This window comes from Pholcus phalangioides, unplaced genomic scaffold, assembly GCF_987345545.1.
Source record: "Pholcus phalangioides strain wild (caught in Gottingen) unplaced genomic scaffold, Ppha-v1.0 ptg000019l_1, whole genome shotgun sequence".
Lineage (NCBI taxonomy): Eukaryota > Metazoa > Arthropoda > Arachnida > Araneae > Pholcidae > Pholcus > Pholcus phalangioides.
Genome location: NW_028301612.1, coordinates 188,049 through 206,790, shown reverse-complemented (window position 1 = coordinate 206,790; position 18,742 = coordinate 188,049). Strand labels below are relative to the sequence as shown.

At 37.0% G+C, this 18,742-nt stretch overlaps 1 protein-coding gene across 1 annotated transcript in view; it reads left to right on the top strand.

Moving 5' to 3' along the window:
• Nucleotides 1–70: 70 nt before the first annotated feature.
• Nucleotides 71–18,742, top strand: part of LOC149071063 (osteoclast-stimulating factor 1-like) — a 59,662-nt gene continuing 40,990 nt past the window's right edge. The window contains exons 1-2 of the mRNA XM_089248170.1: nt 71–181; nt 9,181–9,227. Coding sequence (XP_089104296.1) covers nt 136–181; nt 9,181–9,227 — 93 coding nt within the window. The 5' untranslated portion in view covers nt 71–135. The remainder of the gene's footprint in view (nt 182–9,180; nt 9,228–18,742) is intronic.

Here is an 18,742-nt window from a genome sequence, read left to right as displayed (position 1 = left end):
TATAATTAATGCAAAGCCATTCTATATAATTTTCAATTTCGTTTCGATTTCGAAGTGCTGCTTTCGATGTTCGGGCCGTCCAGTAGTGATTGTTTGTTGTTGTTCTTGTAAACGGCTAAACCACCCGGGTAACAAATGTCAGCATCGTTGAGATCGCCACCGAAGCCCGTTCCCAAGCCTGGCACGTACTAATTCATTTCTTTATTTGTATTATTATCATGGCTCCCGACATCCAAGAGCTAGGTCCCTAGGCTCTTCTTTGGCGGGGTCCGCCTCTATAGTGAGTTTCTAACTTAAAAAAAACATAAAGGTTAATAATCGTCCTGTCTAGAGCCCCGTCAGCTCCACCCTTGTAAAGGGGGGGGGGGGTCATGATTATTACCTCAATAGACATGGTCCCCTCCATATGGGGAAAGGGGGGGGGAAACTACAGCAAATGTAGGTTTTAAATTCAAGATTTCTATTCTGTGGTTTAGAAGTTTTGATATTTGTGAACATGTAAGAACTTGAGAAAGGAAAGTTGGTTGTCTACTAGAAAAATCGAGCCCTGAACCTCTTGCGATCCAGGCAAGTGCACTCATTATGCCACAGGGTCAGAAGAATCTCTTGATTTGATGAGTTGTGGGCTGAGAGGACACATTTATCTCTACAATCAAACCTGGGTCTTTATGATGGAGTCAGCATGATCACACAGCTGATTCTTTTTTTTTTTTGACTGTCAATCATGCCGATTCAAAAATGATTGTAGAAATTGACATTTCCTTAGCTGAAAAACAGTTCATGCATTCAAGCTATGTGTTTCAATCTGATTCGAAGTGAAACACATGATCAATGGAAAATCTCAAAAGAATTGAAAATTTGAAAGCAGCATGTTTGGAGCTATTCAAGTATTGTGTCAGCACCAATATATAGGCCTGTGTGTGTGTGTGTGTGGGGGGGGGGGGTTCAGATTTGCTGAATTTGATGGGGGGGGGGGTTGAATGATGCTTATGTCATCAATTACCTTTTTTAAAAATATGAAATATTCTTAATGTCATCTTTATTGGATATGTCAAAAACCTTTCCCTAATTTGTGGGCACTTGAACTAACATTTCCCCCAATGATAAGTGTACTATAGATCTTTTTTTCTAGTAGACCCCTACAGACCCCCCCCCCCATCCTGTCTCAATCAGGCCCATTATATTTTTACGGGGATGAGACAAAGAACATATATTCAATGTCGCAGAACAATTTTGCTACTGCAGAACGATATGGACGAATTTTTAGAAAAATGTAGAAAACACTATTATAAGAATTTTTGCCGCAGAACATTTCCAGTCAGCCAAGGGCTCAGTGCAGAACAATGCAAAACATTCTTTGGCAACTTAATACATGTGTGCATATATACACATCACCTTAATAGTCCATTTCTATTGTATTTTTTAAAGCTGGTGCGAGGAGGGGGGAATCCCTCTCTGATCCCCCAAATGAAGGGCCTGTTCTCACTTATGAGGGGGGAGGGGGTTGGCTGAACTGTTTTGTGTGTACTCAGCCCGTGACATGCGTTGTCCTTGAGTAATTTGCTGGACTCCAGTGTGTAAGCAAATACATGCTCTTCGAATGGAGAGGGAATGTGGTTCACTGAAAGTGTGCACTGTGGTCGGGGAGAATTTTCTACTTTCGCCCTACCACCCATGTTAATTAGACAATTTTTTTTTAACTGTGAATCGTCATTCATTCACCCTACCTCTGTATTGTCTATGCTCCTGTATGGTGTAGACACCCCAAGACCAGACACATCTACTCTATAATATAAAATCACAAACTCGAAAAGTGCCTGTTTCTATGTGACCGAAATTAGTGACGATTTTATGTTACGAAATGGGTGGTGTTTTTGTGTTACGGAAGTCGGTTACGATTTTGGGTGGTGTTTTTGTGTTACGGAAGTCGGTTACGATTTTGGGTAGAGTTTTCATTTAACTCCTGAGGACATCAGGAACCGCTTGACCTGTATGGATCAAGTTTTGTGCATTTACCCAGAGGTATGTATACATCACCAGTGCTCCCAACACACAGGGTCCGGGTACCCAGGGCAGGGCATTGGACAGATCTCTTTATGGGGAAATTGACAGGTTTCATTTTGAGTCGAGGATGAATACTTGCTTCTCATTGTGCATTGCTTATTGTGGCACTGCAAAAATAATGGTGCATTACTGATTGCGGTGCATTGCATATTGTAGTGCATCGCGTGCTGTATTGCTCATTTTAATGGAGCGTTTAATGTGTATTGTGGTGCATTGCGTACTATAGTACTTTGCTTATTGCGATGCATCACATACTATGCTGCATTGCTTATTTGTGGTGTACAATATTACTGACTACACACATTACTACATTACTGATTGTGATGCTTTGCATGTTGTAGTGCATTGAGTGCTGTATTGCTTATTGTAATGCAGTGCTTTTGGCTTATTATGGCTCATTCATATTATGGTGCTTTGTTTAGTGCGATGCATCGCGTATTAAGCGGTATTGCAGTACATGAGGTATTGTGCTGCATTGCTTATTGTGGTGCACTGTAAATATTGGCCAATTGCGCATTGTTATGCATCACGTATTTTAGTGAATCACATGCCATATTGCTTATTCTAATGCAGTGCTTATGGTGCACTGCATATTGTGTTGTTTTGCTTATTGTGGTGTATTGCGTATTGTGCTTAATGTGGTGCACTGAATATAGTGGTGCATTGCTTATTGCGGTGCTTTGAATATGGTGGTGCACTAATTATTGTGCTGTATTGCTTATGGTGGCGCATTGCTTATTGTGCTGTATTGCTGAGGATGGTGCAATAAACACTGTGCTGTATTACTGGTGGTGGTGCATTAAGTATTGTCCTGTATTGCTTAAAGTGGTGTCCTGAATATAGTGGTGCATTTGTTTTTTGTGGTGCACTTAATATAAGGCTGCACTACTTATTGTGTGCTGCATTGCCTGAAATGGTGCATTGCTTATTGCACCTAATCGCCGATGGTGCATTGCGTATTGAGCTGTATTGCTTATTGTGGTGCATTGCAAATAGTTGTGCATTGCTGATTATAGTGCATTGCTGATTATAGTGCATTGCTGATTATAGTGCATTGCTGATTATAGTGCATTGCTGATTATAGTGCATTGCTGATTATATTGCATCGCTTGCTTAGTGTGTTTCAGTGGTTGCGACAACCCAGCATAACTACCCAGGATTCTGGTCTGGCAAAATTGGTGCAATCGATACACAAAGGAGAGAGACAAATGATTTCAAAGAAATTTCTAGTTTTAACAAAAGTAAATTTATTAATTCTTTAACAATTAAATAAGTTAGGAATAACAGAATTATTTCTCAATTTTCATACCGTACACCAATCCAAGTCCGTTGTCTCAATCTAGTCCGACTGCAGGAGTTAGGCGATCTTTATCGGATCACACGTGCCATGACGTCATCGACCTTGGAGGAAGGTCACGATCCGAGATGAAACCTCACGTGGCTGGAAGAGCTGCAAACAACGGCCGAGATGACGATAGGAAGCAATGATCTATGTGGAACCATTCATCGACCTTGTCGGAAGGTCACTACCCGAGACGAAGCCTCACGTGGTGGGAAGAGTTGCAAACTCAACGGCCGGAAATGACGATCGGAAGCAATGTGGAACCATAAGACGGACAGATGAACGATGACAGGAACCGGGAACGACAGTGATTGACTAGAGATGTGGCATGGTGGGTCCGGAACCAGCCGGCGGTGTAATAGCAACAGAGAGACGAACTGTTTCATACTTCAGATGACTCACCCAAAGGTGACCACCTTCACCTAAAGTGATGTATTTTGAGTTGAAAGGCGAGAACGAATGCGAGACGATGCCAAGTAGCACCGGGAATTTATACCTATAAAAGGAAATACGGAACGATCCAACTCCTGGGACCGACCATCGCAGCAAAATACACATCAGAGCACAGCCAATAGGAAAATACAACGTCTAATTTACATAAATAAATGACAATAGATTTTTTATAGGAACTTTTGCAAAAATAAGAATGGCAACAATAATAAATTAAAATGGCGATGTGATCAAGATCGCACATTTTACCGGACTATGAACAATGAAAATATCACAGACTAATTGAATCAACCGTGCACGGTTATAAAAGGTAAGATAACATAAATTCTATTAAAGATTATACAATAACAACTATATAAACATGTTTCAAAAATAAGAGATAGAGGCTGGTTTGGCAAATTCCCCAAAGGTTCCCAACTATTGTTACATGGTTATAGCATATTGTGGTGCGTATTGCGATGTATAGTGCTTTATTGCGTATTGAGCTGTATTGCTTATTATGGTGTGTATTGCGTATTGAGTTGTATTGCTTATTATGGTGTGTATTGCTATTGTTATGTATTACGTGTTGTAGTGCATCACGTACTGTATTGCGTATTGTGGTGTATTTTGTTTTGTGCTGCATTGCGTTTTGTACGCACATCGTGTGCCATATTGCTTATTATAATGTCGTGTCTACTGCTTATTGTGGTGTATTGCGTTTTGTACTGCATTGCGTGTTGTACCTACATCGTGTGCCGTATTGCTTATTATAATGTCGTGCCTATTGCTTATTGTGGTGCACTACAATATGGTGAATGTGGTGCATTACGCATTGTTATGTATCAAAGCAGTATGGTACGTATTGTGGTGCACCACTGATTGTGTTGCATTGCGTATTGTACGCATTACGTAGTACATCGTGTTCCGTATTGCTTATTATAATGCCGTGCCTACTGCTTATTGTGCTGTAGGCCTTATTGTACAAATACAAATACAACGCCACAACAGGCAAAATGCCCAACGAGGTGGCTGATAAAAAGATGCCCATAAAAATATGGTTGTCATATGTTTCAAAAATACAGCAACCCAATTAAAAATGCAATTAACACAAATTACAAACAATATATACACATGATAAAATATTATACAATGCCCATAAAGAATACTTATGGTTGTCTTATTCTAAGAATGGATAGCTTCTCGATTTACCCCAACATGTTTATCGTATTTCTTTTTAAACGTGTCAATTGTGTTACAATTTACTACCTCCGGGGGTAAGCTATTCCATTTATTAACAACCCTATTAGAGAAAAATTCCCTGCGACACCATAACCTTGCATTGTCCCTCACCAATCGATACTGGTGTCCCCTTGTAAAAGCAGTCGATTGGCGGTGTACTAAAAGTTCATGGTCCATCCTATCCATCCCATTGAAAATTTTGAACACTTCGATCATATCTCCTCGACACCTGCGTTCATCCAATGTAAACATATTCAAAAAATGAAGTCTTTCTTCATAACTCAAGCCCTGTGTGCCAATAAGGACACGCGTAGCTCTTCTCTGCACCCCTTCAACCAAGTCTATGTCCCTCTGAAGGTATGGTCTCCAAAACCTTACAGCATACTCCAGTCCAGGACGAACTAAGCCTCGAAAAAGCGGAAGAATGACTTTAGGAGAACGCGAAGAGACCTTTTTGAAAATGAGACCAAGCATTCTATTCGATTTTTTGACAACCGCTGAACAATGTTCAGAAAACTTAAGTCGCTCGTCAATGAGAATTCCCAAATCGGTGACTCTAGTTGCATCCGGGATAGTGACACCATTCAACTCGTAAGAGACCATTCAACTCGTAAGAGAGTAGATTGTAGTGCATTGCATGCTGTATTGCTTATTGTAATACATTGCATATTGTGCTGTATTGCTTATTGTAATACATTGCATATTGGGCTGTATTGCTTATCGTAATGCATTGCGTATTGTAGTGTGTTGCTTATTGCAATGCATTGCGTATTGTAGTGCATTGTGTGCTGTATTACTTAATCTAATGCATTGCGTATTGTAGTGCATTGTGTGCTGTATTACTTAATCTAATGCAGTGGGTATTGCTATTGTGCTGTATTACTTATTGTGGTGCACTGCAAATACAATGCTGATTTTAGTGCATTGCATGCTGTATTGCTTAATCTAATGCAGTGGGTATTGCTATTGTGCTGTATTGTTTATTGTGGTGCACTGCAAATACAATGCTGATTTTAGTGCATTGCATGCTGTATTGCGTATTATAATGCAGTCTGTATTGCGTATTGTGGTAGATTGCTTATTGCGATGCTTTGCTGATTGCAGTGCATTGCTGATTTTGCTGGTTGTTGATTTGTACTGTTATGCATTTCGTACTATAGTGCATAACGTGCTGTATTGTGTGCTGTACTATGGTGCATTGCATATTATTGTGCTTTGCTTGCACGATACGTCACATTTGCCTATTGTGGTGGATTGCATATTATACTGCATTGCTTATTGTGGTGCACTGCAAATGGTGGTGCATTGATGTTTGTAATGCATTGCGTATTGCAGTACATCGCGTGCTGTATTGCTTATTTTAATGAGTGCTTATTTATTATATTGGGGTGTATTGCTTATTGTGGCGTACTGCAAATAGTAGTGCATTCCATATTGTAGTGCATCGCGTCTGTATTGCTTATTTTAATGAGTGCTTATTGTGTATTGTGCTTATTGTAATGCAGTGCTTGCGATGTATTGTGGTACATATTATGGTACTTCGCCTATTGTGATGCATCGAGTATTGTGCTGTATTGCGTATTGTGGTGCATTTCTTATCATGGTACACTACTTATTTTTCAGTATTGCTGATGTTGGTGCATTGCTTATTGCTGCATTGCGTTTTGTGCTGTATTTCTCATTGTGGTGCACTGCATATAGTGGTGGATTGAGTATTGTGTTTTATTGCCAATGGTGGTGCTTTGCGTGTTGTGATACACCGTATATAGTGAATCACTACTTAATTTGATGTATTGGTGATATGGTGGTGCATTGCATATAGTGGTATTTCGCATATCGTGGTATATCATGTATGTATTGCACTGCATCGAGTATTCTGTTGTATTTATGATGGCAGAGCATTGCTTATCAAAATCAGAGTGGGAAACTGTCAATTGAATGGCTATTTTGCAGGCATTCGTAGTGCCTGAGAAATATTTTGTTTTATAATTAAAGATGTGACGAGTAGTTAGCTCCATTGGAGGAGTTGGGAGGGGGGGGGGGGGGGTTGGACACCATAGCATCAGGCCTAGTTGGCAATAATTCTATTAATTGAAATGATAGCTAAATAGGAAGGAATTAATTTTAATTATTCAAATGGTTGTTTGTAAGCAATCATCTTGCCAGTTATTGATGAATGGCTCTGGAATTTAGAGAGACCACGATGAAGAAGAAGAATGCTCGGTACTTCGCACCAGCTAGCAATGGCAACAGTACCATTCCATTAATTGATGATTAACATAAACCAATAATTAATCAATATAAAACACAAGCTAAAAGTATAGTGTGTTCAGTCTATAATCATGTGAAAAATAATCCCTGTGCATAAATAGCAAAGTTCACTACAATAGTGTCAGACTTTCTATGTATTCTCAAAGGGCAATCAAATTAGAGGTGTATGCAAGATTGACCTTTGGGGAGGGGTGCACAGAAGGCTTAGAGGGTGGGTTGCAATAAACTTTTTAAAGAGAAATTTTGAGTTCTTAGCCTGCAAATAACATTGAAATTAAGAGAAATTGATTATAAAAACAAAAAGTTTTTTTTTTTGATATTTTTAATTTTTATTTTAAAATATTTTTTTTTGCATAAAAAATAAGTTTTTGATCATCTGGAGGGGGGGGGGGAAGGGATAGGAGCTTGTGTCTCCCACGTTCGTCTTTGATCCCAATATGCGTTAGGGGTAGGGGACAGTGCGGAAATTTTTTTTTGATGGGAGGGGGGTAAAAAATGGCCAAAAACTCTGATGACGTTATAGTCTCTTTACAAATTTAGATTAGAAAAACAGCTACAGTACCAATCAAAAATCTTGACGTTGAAAAATTTGTTGCTGAGTTGCAATTGACTTTGCTTAAGGAACCGTTGCCCATAGCTCAAAGTGTGTTATTGGACTGATTAATATCAGTCTCAAAAGTAGAGGATTTTTTTTAGTTGTATTCAAGAAATCAGCAAAAATCAAGTACAAGAATTAAAAAATAGCGTCATGTGAAATGTAATTTAATAATTTTTATATCAGAGGGAGAGATTTTCATTTCAAGGAACACCTTAGTGAATGTCTATTTAGTTATTTTTCCTATTAGTCTATTTGCACGTACACTTACTGAAGGTGAATTTACAAATGAAATTGCAAAGTTACATCGAAATTTCTGAATATTGTTCAGCGGTAGTCAAAAAAGTGAATAGAATGCTTGTGGGGTCTCATTTTCAAAAAGGTCTCTTCGCGTTCTCCTAAAGTCATTCTTCCGCTTTTTCGAGACTTAGTTCGTCCTGGACTGGAGTATGCTGTAAAGTTTTGGAGACCATACCTACATAGGGACATAGAATTGGTTGAAGGGGTGCAGAGAAGAGCTACGCGTGTCCTTGTTGGCACACAGGGCTTGAGTTATGAAGAGAGACTTCATTTTTTGAATATGTTTACATTGGATGAACGTAGGTGTCGAGGATATATGATCGAAGTGCTCAAAATTTTCAATGGGATGGATAGGATGGACCATGAACTTTTAGTACACCGCCAATCGACTGCTTTTACAAGGGGACAACAGTATCGATTGGTGAGGGACAATGCAAGGTTATGGTGTCGCAGGGAATTTTTCTTTAATAGGGTTGTTAATAAATAGAATAGCTTACCCCCGGAGGTTGTAAATTGTAATACAATTGACACGTTTAAAAAGAAATACTATAAACATGTTGGGGTAAATCGAGAAGCTATCCATACTTAGAATAAGACAACCATAAGTATTCCTTATGGACATTGTATAATTTTTATCACATGTATATATTGTTTATAATTTTTATTAATTACATTTTTAATTGGGTTGCTGTATTTTTGAAATATATGACATCCATATTTTTATGGGAATCTTTTTCTGAGCCACTTCGTTCGGCATTTTGCCTGTTGTGGCGTTGTATTTGTATATTTGTATTACTGATCACTTTTGGTGAAACTTAGCAAAAATAATATGTTTTCTTTGTTAGACCAATTGATTTACCATTATCAGCACGAAATCCTAAAAAAATATAAAGATTAATTTTCATATTCTTATGCATTTGTTTTTTCCATATTTTAGGTCAGGTTAGAGTTGTTAGAGCTCTATATCCTTATAATGCTCAGCAGGTATGTTTGCTTAACTCATTTTCTTGCACTTTTATAAATTTCAATATCAATATTCTGAATTTGATGAAGGATTCAGTTTCATCAAGAACTTTTTTAATATTAAAGAAAAAATTAATTAATACAGTGAAACCTGTCTAAAATGAACATGCTATGAGATTGTGGTGTGCCGGCGCCCTCAGTTCATATTTCACTCGCCAGATGGCGTCTCCATACCATAGTGTGCTTCCATACTCAGTACATAGTTTTTCCTTTCTTGTATGAAGTGTACAAACTTCAATATAACAGCACTTCAAATATTTTATTTAGACAGGAAAAATGGTAGTACCTTCATAAGGAAAGACAAAGAGAATACAAAACTACAAAAGGTAAACAAAAAGAACGTTGCCACACATATGTAACATAATACACACTCTGAGGGGTGAACAAGATTAAGTGAAATACTATTGGGGGACTACTAGATTAACAATACTCCCCCTCACACCGAAGAGTAAATTGAGTCCTAACATTTTTCGAAACATGAACAATTTTTGAGGTGTTAAACTTTTTGTCAAAATGTCTGCTTCCATTTCTTCAGTGGGCTTGTACTTCACTGATACATCACCAGATGCCACCTTTTCTCGAATAAAATTTTTTTTGATGTTAATATGTTTCGATTTTGAACTAACAATTGGATTTCCTGACATGTTGTTTGCTGATTTATTGTCATTATATATAATTATCTGGCTTTGATTCAGTCCCAATTCATTTATCAGTTCTTTCAGATGAATCGCTTCTCTGGTAACTTCGGTTAGGGACATATATTCAGCTTCACATGATGACAGAGCCACGGTTCTTTGTTTCCTTGATTCCCATGATATAGCAGAACCTCCGAACTTGAAACAGTAACCAGTGTAGGACTTACAATCTTCACTACATGAAGCCCATGTGGCATCAGCATATCCAACTATCATCTTCCCAGTCTTTTGGTATACTAATGATAGATTCTTGGTACCTTGTAAATATCTGAGAATTCTTTTCGCTGCCATCCAATGTGATTTTTCATGGCAATTATTGTATTCGCTCAAATTGCTAACAGCGTATGTGATGTCAGGTCGAGTACCTACAGATAAATACATAAGTGAACCAATAAGACTTTGATACGGATATTCAGATGTTATATTTTTTCCTTTTGACAGTTTGATAGATGATTCCATCGGAGTAGATATTGGCTTACATTCTGACATTCCAAATCTTTCAAGAATACTTGTAATGTACTTTTGTTGAGACATTATTATCTTTCCATCTTTAAGTTTGAATTCGATTCCAAGACAGTACTGGAGTTCACCTAAGTCATGCATTTCGAAGGATTTCATAAGTTCAATTTTCAATTTTTCAAATTGTTGGACCTTATTCGTGGCTATAATGAGATCATCTACATATATTGCAACAATAGTTTTCTCTCCCCCTTTCAATGAAGAGTATAGACATGGATCAGCATTTAGTGATTGAAACCCAAGTTCCTTGAGGTTTTTGTCAAGTTTTGTGAACCATTGCTTGTTTCAGTCCATATAATGCCTTTTTCAAATGACAGACTTTATGTGTTTCATCATTCCTCAGATCAGAAAGCATCTTTTTGGCTTTCATGAAGACTGTTTGATCAGTGTCTGAGCTGTGTTCCAGCATTATTTCAAAGACAAGTTTTTCAAGCATCTCTGGTTTTTCCATGAAAATGTCCTCATCAATTTCTCCATTTAGAAATGCTGTAGAAACATCTAGTTGATGCAAATACAAATCTTCTTTAACAGCTAATGCCAGTAATAGCCTAATTGAACTTAACTTCGCTACAGGATCATATGTTTCATTGTAATCGAGTTCTGGGCATTGGTCATAACCTTTTGCAACTAAGCGAGCTTTTCTTCTCTCAAGATCTCCATTAGACTTGTACTTGTTCTTCAGAACCATCTTACATCCAATAATGTTCATCGAATGTTGCTTTTGAACAATTTCAAAAGTATCATTTTTTAAATGTGAAATAATTTCTTTTTTCATAGCATCAATCCATAACTGAGCATCAGGACCTTTGAGTGCTTCTTTCAATTCACAATAAGCTGACATTTCATAGTCATTGAACCAAATCGGCTGTTGTCTTGTTCTTTGGATTCTAGTTTCATTCAGGTTGGTCTTTATCATCTCCATCAATATGTTGATTTTCATCAGATTCTGAGGATTCATCTTGATCAGAGTTTAACACAACATCAAATACTTCACCTATATTTTTGTTTGGGACAGGAACTTGAAATTTTGTTTTGTTGGACATTTTTTCTTTTTTTTCTAGAAGGTCGTCAACATTATTTGAGTTCTTGTCATTGTAGAAAGTGTTCAGTACTTTCACATCTCTGGCTATTTCTATCTGCTTTTGTTATTCATCCATATTCTATAAGCTTTTGAATATTCAGCATAACTTACAAACATGCCAACATTACCTCTTGGATCGAACTTCCCTTTTTTTCTTTTCTTCTCTAGGACATAAGTCTTTGATCCAAAAACTTGTAGATGCTTTACCGATGGAATTCTTCCAGTCCATCTTTCAAAAGGTGTTTTATGCTTAATCACTCTTGAAGACGTTCTGTTACATAAATAATTTGCAGTATTGATGGCTTCGGCCCAAAGTGAAGGTGGAGCTTTAGATTCAATTAGCACGCATCTTGCTTTATCTAGAAGAGTTCTGTTTTTCCTCTCAGCTAGACCATTTTGTTCTGGTGTATATGGTGCAGATAATCTTCTCTTGATTCCACATGCTTTTAGGAAATCACTGAATTCAGTACTACAGTATTCTCCAACTCCATTGTCACTCTGCAAATGTTTGATCTTTTTGCCAGTGCCATCTATTTTTATATTCTTTGAAGAATTTCAGCACTTCATTTTTTTGTTTCAGGAAGTACACTTTACAATATCTGGAACTTTCATCAATAAAAGTTACAAAGTATTTTGATCCGCCAGGAGATGTTACTCGCATCGGCCCACAAACGTCTGAATGCACTATCTCTAACAAGTCCAGTTCTTTTGGATCTGTTCTCTCAAATGGGACTTTTGTCACCTTTCCTTGAATACATGCTTCACAGTCATTCAGTTTTTCATTCAGATTAAAATACATTCCTTGAACTGCATTGTTTCTTTGTGCAGATTTCAGGTGGACTTCATTGATATGACCTAGTTTCTTGTGCCAGGTCATGATCTTGGATTCTGCTGTATACCTTGAATTTTCTGGTCGATTACTAGCATCGTATGTGTACAGACCATTTTTCTTGGGTACAATCAAAGCTATTTCTCCTTTTTGGTTTTTAACAAGAGCTTCATTCCTTTTGAAAATGACAGTTTCTCCATATTCAGTGATTTTGTTCACAGATAATAAATTTGTCATCAGTTCAGGAACATACAGTGTATTCTTCAATGTAACTGTAGAATCTCTGTTGGATTTCAGTTCTATAGTTCCCTTTCCTTGAAATTTGGTGTTTTGACCTACAACCGCTAGATTTATCATTCCAGTATCATGGTCCTCGATGAGATTTTTGAAACTGGAGTCATAACAACACATGTGAGATGTGCTTCCACTATCCAAACACCAGGATGATTTGGCTTGTGGTTTGTCTACAAGTGATGACAGACACTTCTCTTCTGCTTTGAAGGAAGAGTTATCTTTTTTCACATTCTTCGACCAGCAGTCCCGAGCAAAATGTCCAGGCTTTTGGCACTTGTTGCATCGAAATCGTGTTTCTTTTTCACTTGATCCTTTTATATGCGAAATCTCTGGTGTGGTTTCCCTTTTCCATAAAATACATCTTCAGGTTGCCTTTCAGCCTTGGAATGCGAGCTCCTTGCTTCACTTTCCTCAATTATCTTTATTTTCAGGTCTTCTGGTCGTAGCAATTCATCTCTGCACTCTATTGCAACCTGAAAGTTCTCGAATGATTCTGGAAGACTGTATAACATCATTACACACAGCAGGTCATCATGGATTGTAACATCCATGTCTAACAATTTGTCTACAGTGTCCATAAATGCATTGAGCTCTCTTGCACCAGCTTTTTCTTGTATCTTTAATAATATCAATTTTTTTAACAAAGTTGCTTTTCTTGCAGGACCAGAACTTTGATAGATACCTTTTAGTGTATCCCATACATCTTTGGATGTAACACAATTTTTTACTTGTTTCAGTTCTGTAGGGCTGATGATAAGCAACAAATCAGATCTTGCCTCTAGATCTTTGCCAAGCCATTTTTGTCTCTTCTCATCTTCAGCTGGTTCTGTGATTTTCCCATTCACATAATCCCACAGTTTACTTTTAATAAGTAAAGCTTGTGCCTGAACCTTCCAGGTGTCATAGTTTTCTTTGGATAGTGGCTGTATACAACTTGAAACTCTGGTGGTTTCCATTTTAATATATTTATTCAGACTCACTAACTTGCATTAAGTGAGCACTGGTCCCCATAACCTAAAGTAACTTAAAATATTTTATTTAGACAGGAAAAATGGTAGTACCTTCATAAGGAAAGACAAAGAGAATACAAAACTGCAAAAGGTAAACAAAAAGAACGTTGCCACACATATGTAACATAATACACACTCTGAGGGGTGAACAAGATTAAGTGAAATACTATTGGGGGACTACTAGATTAACAATAATAACTCCACGACAGCATTTATTTTTATCAGTTATTGTCTACACACGCCGGAGACGAGGCACGCTGGTATCTCGGGTCGCGAAAACGATTCTCATGTTGTAAATTATTAAATATGCTTAATGTAATTAAAACTTACATTTATACTTCTGATTCTCCTGGAGTCGTCTATATGTCTTACAAGATAAAAACCTGTCTTGAACTGGAATGAAAAGATAGTTCCGTCGATGATTAGTGCTTTGGTATAAGGTCAGGGTTGTTTGGTTTAAACCTTGGTTTTAACCAAGTGGTTTTTTTACAAAAAGTCAAATAAAAGTGGCCTAAATATAATTTTTTCCTTGAAAAATATCATATTCGTCCATTATTAGCCAAAATTTTTCATTTTTATCACATTTTATATTCTTGGGGTACATTTTGATGGCATATCTTTAAATGGCATAAGATGGTGTAAGTGGTTTTTTTCAAAAAGTCTCATAAAAGTGGCCTGAATATATATATATTTTTTCATACGAAGTATCTTTGTTATTTAAAGTGATAGAAGCCAAAAATTTTTCATTCTTACCACATTTTCTAACTTTTGGCTACATTCTGATGCTCTGTCTTTACCAAATTCATGAATAAAGCTAAGAACATAGTAAAAGCGGCAAGCAAAGTGACGAATGAGAAGGAAGAGAAGCTACACGAGAATATAGCTGCGAGCAAGGAACATAGTACACATAGTGGGGGCGTTTGATGTAGCAGAGAGTATCAAATAGAAACTTGCACTCAGCTTGGTTTTTTAAATTAAAGAATGCTTAAAAATTTCATAATTATAAAAATCATTGCTCAGACAACAGTTTAGAAATAATAGTGTTATGTGAATATCACTATTTTTAAATACAAACCATGGAAATATTCCTCACATTTTGATTGCTTACCTCTCTACACCTTTTCCTGCTGCACTTGAGTGTGATCACTTCTCGAAAGATCAATAATATTTTCTACTAAATTTATGAGAAAAAAGTTGAGAAAGATATCAAGTTTATCAAAGTCCCCCACCGTTTAAATTTGCATTATTAGTATAGGCGGAAGGGTAGTAGTGGAAAATCTCCCCCCCCCCCAATAGCTTTATTTGTAGAAATATTTGGTGGTTTCATTTTTTTTACACAAGAAACGTAATTATTGACACCCAAAAATCTAGCACAAAACATTCGGTATGCTTCCAATATGGAAATATTGACGGACACAGAAAATAAGCAAATACAACTTGCCAGTTTTTCCACAGAAATATACATGATTTTTAATTCAGACTACTCAAATACATTTACCCACACACAGTGCATGATAAATTACCATATAATATAAATATTATAAACTCAAAATATAAATCATTATCGGTTTGGTTTAGCATGTGCACACGAAAAAAGTTTTATGGGAAATATATGAAAATTATATTTGCTATTTGCTGTTTTAATTCGATCGTCTACACCATTTTGAAGTAAGTCAAGAACTTTAACATCAACGATTCTGGTGACATTTTTGACCTCACTACCGCTTTTTAACAGCGAAAACAAGCCCTTTGACAGCCATCTTGCAGCTACACACAAGCGAGCAGAGCGGCAAAAACAAAATATCTTGAATGCGCTGCTGTTATCGTTTGTCGCAGAGTTCCCGCTCTGCTGCGATGCGGGTCACTATATGCAGGTGCATTGGAATCAGTGTGTTTGATTCCGCTGCTTGGATCTCTTCTCCCATCGTTGCTTTGCTCTCCGTTTCACTATGTGTTCAGCCTAAGGATTGTATGATACATCTAAAGGTAGTGGAGTATTATCTCACAAGATTTCTTTTTCCCTTCACAAAGAAGCAGCAACAGTAGTGATACCATCAAGCTAGGGCAGGTGGTCCTATAACCCAATAAAGACACCAACTGTCCTTAAAAGACAAAGACTAGTGTACTATAGTCCGTTTCAGGTTAACTTTGCAGTGAAGAGGAAGCTGCGAGGGAACTGCATCACTCGTTGCTATGACAACGAAAGCCTGTTAACGTATGTATTCATGCGCGGCCTCGGTAAGGTATGGCCGATTCTCGCCAATCTTGCAGAAAAAAATATTTTTGAAGTGTAACGTAATGCTTGTAGAAAAAATTGCAGTCAGTTAGTAACAAAAAATTAGCTAATGAGAAAAAAAATCATTGTTGATACTTTCAGAAATCAAAGTTGCGGTTCTTGAAATCATTTTTTTTATTGAAAAGTATCTTAGTAACTCTTATTAACCGGTTTTGACATTTGAATTTGGGAATAGCCCCAAATAATAATAAAAATGATAAGGAAAAATTTAGAATTCTTTTACTCACTTTTCTTGCCGAAATTTCTGTCGCTCACCCACCTGAACGCATATACGTCGATGCCACTTGTTATCACTACAGTTTTAGTCATTTTTTACGGATTCCCATTCTATGGAATCCTCACTTGAAGTTGTAGAACTATCGGATTCTCTATTACGTATTAATTGTTGTTGCTCCAAATTGTGTTCCATCAGGCCATCTGCAATCCAAAATTCCTCTTCTTTTTCAATTATTGCCAAAAAGATACAACTGTCACAGAAGAAAAGAATACACTGCAAGCCTAAACCATTAAGGGTCTCTCTCTCTTGCTTATTTATATTTATCTGGAGAGACACTGAAGGGGCATCTGAAGGAACAGCCTCTACTGTGGGGGAGATGGCGTTGGTGTGGGTGAAAAAGAGACATTACTTATGTCAACACATTCCGCTATCTTCTATTGGAATTCAGAAACCACCCCTATCCTACGAATATGGCAAGAAATAGATATAAAAAAGGGGGGGCGTCTGGAACAGTAACCTACACCCATAAAGAGAGCCTCTCACAACAGTATCAGCGCTGTCGTGAAAGAGGGACACTTCCTGTAATCTATGAGGGAATATCTGAATTCATTGGAGGCTATTTTCGGGAGAAACTGATTGAATATTCGTCTGAGTGTGTAGGCCTATAACTACGTGCAAAACTGAATGAAAAATTGTATCGGAAAAAATTCAACAAAATGACGATATAATATATATATTATATAACTGTGCAATCAAAAAAAAAGCACGATAGTAATAGGGTACTAGTAGTAGTAGTTGAAGGGGGTGCAGAGAAGAGCTACGCGTGTCCTTATTGGCACACAGGGCTTGAGTTATGAAGAGAGACTTCATTTTTTGAATATGTTTACATTGGATGAACGCAGGTGTCGAGGAGATATGATCGAAGTGTTCAAAATTTTCAATGGGATGGATAGGATGGACCATGAACTTTTAGTACACCGCCAATCGACTGCTTTTACAAGGGGACACCAGTATCGATTGGTGAGGGACAATGCAAGGTTATGGTGTCGCCGGGAATTTTTCTCTAATAGGGTTGTTAATAAATGGAATAGCTTACCCCCGGAGGTAGTAAATTGTAACACAATTGGCACGTTTAAAAAGAAATACGATAAACATGTTGGGGTAAATCGAGAAGCTATCCATTCTTAGAATAAGACAACCATAAGCATTCTTTATGGGCATTGTATAATATTTAATCATGTATATATATTGTTTGTAATTGCATTTTTAATTGGGTTGCTGTATTTTTGAAATATATGACATCCATATTTTTATGGGCATCTTTTTATCAGCCACCTCGTTGGGCATTTTGTCTGTTGTGGCGTTGTATTTGTATTTGTAATATTGGCGGGGAAAATTTCTTGGAAATCGCGCCAAAATATTCTTGAGCTCGCCATGGATTTTTGATAATGGTTACCAATATTTTTCTAATTTAAACATTTTAAACGGATATACATTGGTTCAAAACGGTATTTTTTCCGTATCTTTTTCAAAATCATAAAAAATTTTGAAATATTCTATATAAATGATCATTATAAACCTCCGATGTATGGGAACTGTATTTTGTGGCGAAGGAATACACTCTCTACCTTTTTCTCCACTGCAAAGTTAACCTGAAACAAACTATAGTAGTTACATTACCTCACAGACATTTTCATTTTCTTTCCCATAGGAAGTAGCACATCTCCTACTGTATATCTGTCTTAATATTCAATAGTTGTTTTTTTTTTTATACTTTCACACTGTTAGGCCTAGTTAATCAGGGTTCTACTGTATAGTAGTAGTAACAGATTTATGAAAAATAATCAGCTATATGCAGGTGATCATAATAAAAGTTTTGATTCAAAAACTATACAATAAGTCAGGGTTGGTAAAAAAACCAAAAAACAAGTTTTTTTGGTTTAAATAGTATTAACATTAAAAACAATAAAATTTCTGAAAAATCATTCAAACTTCTAATAAATTAAAATAGAATGTTTATTAATATAATTAACACTATTCCCATATTTTTTAATATATATATAAAAAAAAATGTATGTCTGTCTGTTTGTCCTTTATGCATTACAACACCATTCATCCGACCACCATGAAACTTTGGGAAGTTGTTGAGTACACTCCCGCGAAGGTTTCTGGTATAATACATCTATCCTAGGTGGCACGTGTGTTGAAAGTTTCTGGCATAGTTGTGTAGCGGGTGCTAGACAACGGCGATTTATAAGTTTTATTTTAAAATTGCACTAGCAATTGCATCATCTGGAATTGCGGCAACACTTTTGGATGGTGGTCGAACAGCTCATTCAGCACTGAAATTGCCATTGAATTTACAAACCACTGAGACACCAACATGCAATATCACCAAAAATTCCGGAATGGGCAAAGTTCTCCAAACATATGAACTTATCATATGGGGCGAATGCACAATGGCTCACAAAAAAGCATTGGAAGCCCTTGATCGTACACTGCAAGATTTGAGGGAAAATGGACAGCCCTTCGGTG